Consider the following 5,715-nt stretch of genomic DNA (forward strand, 5'->3'; position numbering starts at 1 on the left):
TTTGCAGTGCAATACATGATCTGACTTATCTTGAAAAATAGATTTTCTGTAACCATAACTGGATGTGTTGCGGATGTTAGTGGCTGTCTCGGGTCTTAAACAAAAAGGCCAAAGTTACACAGTCCAGACAGCTCAGTGACTGACAAGATCATTTGGTATCAATGCATAGGGGCCATGCAATGAGTCTTCCACTGTGAAACATACAGTTAAAGTAGACTTTCCATCAGAGCAATGCTGCAGCTCACTCTCTGGACTAGGGGGTTTGAGCTCATAGACGGTGAGTTTCCCATGACAGGGTGGCGAGGGTGCCTGCACCTTGTCCTAAAATTGTGGCAATGATTTACTTAAATAAGACTTGTTTTCCTGTTGTGTAAAGTAATGAGGGCGAACTGTGAAAATGAAACCGGATCTTCAAGTTTGCCAGCTCTTTCTGGGGACGAATAATATTTAGTTAACCACACGATTACAGTTAATCTAAATGACAGGTGTAGGAGGGGGGGGTTCCATTATTTTAAGGTCAAGTATATGCAGTGGGTGACAGGTGAATCTTCCCTAAAACGTGTTTATCGTGTTTTACATTAAACGTTTAAAGATGCACAAAATGCCCACCGTAGAAATGTCATTTTTTATTCACATAATATTTTGCCTTTATTCTGCCTACTGTTTCAGAGTGGTCTTTGAAATGACACTGTGGGAACCATCTAGACTGAAATGACTTTTACTAATAAGGCACGTGAAAGCAAATCAAGACAATGTTGTGTCATAGACCGCAAATGGAATGGTCCTCCTTTATTTTCCAACAGGCATGTAATGTATTTCACAGCGACATACAGTATCTGCGACCACTTGACAGCTCATTTGAGTAGTCAAATTTCTTTCAAGACTTTGTTTTCCGGTCAGATTGGATTAAAGCAATTGTTTGTCCATTTCTACTCCAGCTATGTGGAGGAAGCTGGAACTTTTCTGGTTTGACAAGCACAACAAACTAACACAGAGTAGGAGGTGCAATCAAGGAAATGCTCTAGTCTGAGAAGTGTGGGCTGCACTCTTACATTTTAGTTTTTGACTTCGGGCAATGATAATCTTAAATTATGAGAAGGACTACCTATTTGTTATTGGTGATCCGGCTGTCAATTGAAATTTACAAGGTAAGTGTTCCAGAATACCGAATTGGGGAAAGTCTGGAATAATTAATTAAAAACGTTGTCAATTGAACTTTGCTTGTTTGCGGTTTGAATGTATACATTCATATACATCACTACACGTTTTTTTCTACACGCAATTCTTCAAGCAAACGTTTTTATAGGTTCTGTCAAAATGACAACGCTGCTATTCACGCATTCTGACGAAACTGGGTCATAAGGTCTTCTTAGCTGTACCAGCAAGTGCACGACTGTCATAATATATTTAGTAGTTCGTGTCTGTGTAAAGGGGCTTGGGTGACCAGACGTCCTCTTTTACCCGGACATGTCCTCTTATCGAGACTTAAAAAATGCGTCCGGCAGGGATTCCAAAATTGTCCGGGATATTGCCTCGTCGGAGGCACGTTTGTGTTTCTCTGGGTCTTTCACAAACTATTACGCCCTTACAAGTTTTGGACAGGCCTCTTCCTGAAGTTCCACCTACTTGTGCGAGCTCTGACTGTAGAGAGAACTGTCATTTTGTTCAGATAGTGCGGCTCTGACTGTAGAGAGAACTGTCATTTTGTTCAGGCGGCAATACACGACCAGCAAGCTTGAACCCGAGCGACAAGCTTGTTCTTAAACGCAGCCAAGAACATGCAGTCTCAACCTGCAGTCTAGGAGAGGAAGCTGGGTGATAATTATCTTTCTTGGGCTTGGCAACACCTATTGTCCGACCACAATATTCACATTTCGGAAAGCTTGTAGCCCACTGTAAGTTTCTCGGAAACATCAGATCATCCAAACCACTTCCTCTCCTATTCTTACAAGCAGGTTGTGACAGTCAGCAAACATAGGCATATGTGTGGGTTTAGATGAGAACAGGGCAAGTGATGGACAAGCAGGGTCTTGATTCTTGCCAGAACACTTCTAATATAAAATGTTTGTGACAACACTTGATCAATCGTACATAATCGGTCACTGATCTGGCACACGTCTTTGCATGCAGGTGCACAGCCTACCATATGAACCCGGGCCTGGTGGATCTTGCAATAACACCAACACAGAATATGTCCCAGAGGGTTCTAATCTGTGCTGCAAGAAATGTCTTCCTGGTAAGAGCTGTTGGATTTAATAGGATGTCTGTTTTACACATTTCAACAGCCAGACTCCATGTGACTCCTTGCTCCCACCACCACCACCACCACCAGCAATAATAATAATATATATTTAATAAAAGTCAAAGAGTGACACACAACCATTGATGCTTAGTCTTGGATGTCAAGTGTATGGAATACAGTAGGTATGTAGAGTGTCTGCATTATAACAAGGGAAGGATGTGCCGATAAACGAAAAGGAAGAGACAGCCACACTGAGTTCCGACCATGAGAACGTATTCATTTCACAGATGCTTTTATCCAAAGCTTCATACAGAGCAGGAATTGATCCTGCCTTAGACCTGCAATCAGATTCTTTCCCACTAAGCTATACCCCCCCACTTAATGATGACGAAGCCTATAGGCCAGAGACCATGGCTGCATAACCTGTGTTCTTGGTACTGATCTCACTAAACTCTGGACAGGGACCCGATTCAGGAATCAATGCAGTGCCACAACAGAAACAGAATGTGAACAGTGTCCCCCAGCCCAGTACACAGAGACATATCATTTCGTCCGTAATTGCCACAGGTGTCCCAAGTGTGATAAAGGTGAGTAGATAACTACACCGTCGATTTGGGATGTTTGCCTGTGGTTCAATCAGTGTATACTTTCCTTGTATTTGTTTTTACCCCAATATGGCTGTTTGTCAATCTAATCATGTTTAATCATCATAGTCATAGAGTGCATGTTGACTTCACACGAACGACAGTTCTTATGTGGCTAGTAAGAGCATCTATGTGTTCTGTTCAAAGACAAAGGCTTGCAGTATTTTCAGAAATGCTCCAAGACCACTCGGACTCGTTGTACATGCCTGCCTGGGATGTACTGCACAACTGCTTTTAAAAACCAATTCTGTGAAGCGTGCACAAGCTATGCATCCTGCGTGCCTGGCCATGGTGTCTCCAGAAACGGTAGGATAGTCTCACTCATATCTTCACGCTTCTGTTTTTTGTAGGATGTAGATCATGTCATTGTTAGATGTATTGTAATCTTTTAAGTATTACAATAAGATTATTGTATTTTTTTATTACAAAACGTAATACTTTTTTTTAGCTGTGTAAGAGTAACTCCACTGTCACAAAGTCTTCAGGCCCCCCTGAGTCACTGAAAACATCAAAGACTTGGCACTCTCATCCGGTGCAACCAAACTGGTTAAAAAATGACACAATGCAACCTTTGCAATAAAAGGGGATATCCTGTCTACTTACTGACAACTTCCTGTGGCTTAGTCAAAATAATGAAGGTTTTTTATGATTAAAAAGATGAAAAAAACATCATTTATTTGCTTCGTAATAGTTATAATCCATGGAAGACTTCCCAGACAAACAGTATGTCCAAGGATTGGAATGTTCTCTCTGTTTCAGGATCTGCTGACTCGGATGTCGAGTGTGAACCATGCCCTGATGGGACCTTCTCTGACATGCTCTCCTACACCCAACCCTGCCAGAAACATATAGAGTGAGTAAGACAACACCCCCACCACCACACACACATACACACACGCAAACACACACAAATGCAAACACACACACAGACACAAATATACATAACATAAATGCATTCAAACATTTATTTGTATTTATTTCTATATCCAGTTGTAAGGCTCAAGGCAGTGTAATGCTACACCCCGGTAATGCTACCTCAGACAGTGTGTGTGATAGATACAACCCTCAGACAACGATCCATCCAAAGACACCAACTGAACCTGAGACAACTACCCTACAGGCCACCACAGTAACACCAAACACAAACTCTACACAAAAGGAAACTAGCTGTAAACCAAAGACTACTGTTGCACCATCAGATGACGGATTGTCACACAAGGGGATAGGTCATTATCTGTGTAAGTGATCTGGGTTTTATTTTGTGATAGTTGAGTGTGTGTTTTTTTGTAAAAGGATGTTCCTTAAATGACTATATTGCAATGAAGTTATTTTTACACTGACCACTTTGCTACTAATTCATTCTCTTTTTGCTAATGTTTTTTCTTAATTCTTTTTTTTTCACAGATGTATTAGTATGGAGCTTTGCTGTTTTTGTGGTGCTGGTTATTATTGGGGTTTTGGTGTCATGCAAAATTAGACGAAGAGGTAAAGTGTTGCATATAAGATTGTTACTTGCTTGTCAAAAATGTTTGAATGTTTTCTGAAACATTTCTTCTCAGAGAAAGACATTCCGATATAAGCGACTGCACTGGCCAATATCATAAATTCAATACTTAAATAACTGAAATACTAAATACTTACTTCGTTTTAAAATACTTAAATTACGTTACTTACGTAAATTTATAGTATTCTACAATGTAGTCATCACTTTATAATCTAGCTCTGTAATGGCTCTTTTTGATTTATTTTCAATTTATTCTCTCTCAAATAATTTGCAGGTTATAAGCCCAACAACTCCAAAACAGATTCCAATGGAAATTTCGAAGAGGTGAGCTTAAAAGCATGTTTTTGTTAATATTACAGTTAGTTATTACAGTCGTACACAACTGTATGACACAAACATCTCACACAAACCCGCTTTTTCATTATTGTGCCTTCTTCTGTCTCAATCTCTCTCTTCAGGTGAACGTCAAAGATCCCACGTTTATGTCTCTCACCTCCATATTCCCAGAACAGCAGTGTCTTCTCACAACAGGACACCACAGCAACAACATCAGTCAGGCACAACCTTCCCTTAACGGTTGCTCCGGCAACCAGGAAAACAAGCCCATGCCTCTTCATTCCACTACCCAGATGATTACATATCAGACCCAGCCCTCCCCTCATCCCTCCAGCCCCCAGTCCCCAGTGAGTCCACTGCCCTCCAGCCCCCTGGTGAACTTCAACATCACTCTCAATGTGGACATGGGGAATGGGTGCTGTTCCGCACCTTCCAGTCTGCCCACAGACTCTTTGCAAAATAACTTCACAAACCCACCTCTTCCTCTGGGGAAGGAAGAGGAGTGTGTTAGCGTGGCGCAGCAGGAGGAAGGCAAGGAGGTGTTGATTGCAGTTCAGGAGAGTGAACATTCTTGAAGAAGCAAATGTTCTGTCATTTAATGTATATATTTCATGTACAAAGTGTATACATAGTCGTTGTTAGTGTAGTTTTAAATATGTGAAAATAGCTAGTTTACCTCTAGTCTACATATTTTCTTAATACTGCTATTGAGTGTTAAATCTTCCGATCAAATGCATCATCTTGGCTCATGAATAAGCCACTATCGCCCCCTCCTGGTTAAGGATTTACCAACGATGTATTCTCTTCACCAGAATTAAAATACGGTGTTGTAACATAATAAAACAAAAATAATTAACAAATGTAAAGAAATTGTATTATTTACATGACATGTCTGTGATGGTCAGAGGGGTAGATTATATGACACAGAAAGAGGAAGTAGTGAATAGCGGCGCTAGTGGACCGCTGTACAGGTGGTGGGTTGGTTTCTA

General features: G+C 40.8%; 1 protein-coding gene across 1 annotated transcript; it reads left to right on the forward strand.

Moving 5' to 3' along the window:
• Positions 1-782: 782 nt before the first annotated feature.
• On the forward strand, positions 783-5,592 carry LOC124471437 (tumor necrosis factor receptor superfamily member 1B-like). Its single transcript, XM_047025920.1, has 9 exons — positions 783-1,148; positions 2,131-2,236; positions 2,704-2,829; positions 3,034-3,192; positions 3,646-3,739; positions 3,877-4,124; positions 4,291-4,371; positions 4,665-4,714; positions 4,849-5,592. Exons 1-9 carry the CDS (start codon positions 1,092-1,094, stop codon positions 5,299-5,301), a joined length of 1,374 nt encoding a protein of 457 aa, XP_046881876.1. The 5' UTR covers positions 783-1,091; the 3' UTR covers positions 5,302-5,592.
• Positions 5,593-5,715: the final 123 nt, after the last annotated feature.

The sequence above is a fragment of the Hypomesus transpacificus genome, chromosome 9 (assembly GCF_021917145.1).
Source record: "Hypomesus transpacificus isolate Combined female chromosome 9, fHypTra1, whole genome shotgun sequence".
Classification (NCBI taxonomy): domain Eukaryota; kingdom Metazoa; phylum Chordata; class Actinopteri; order Osmeriformes; family Osmeridae; genus Hypomesus; species Hypomesus transpacificus.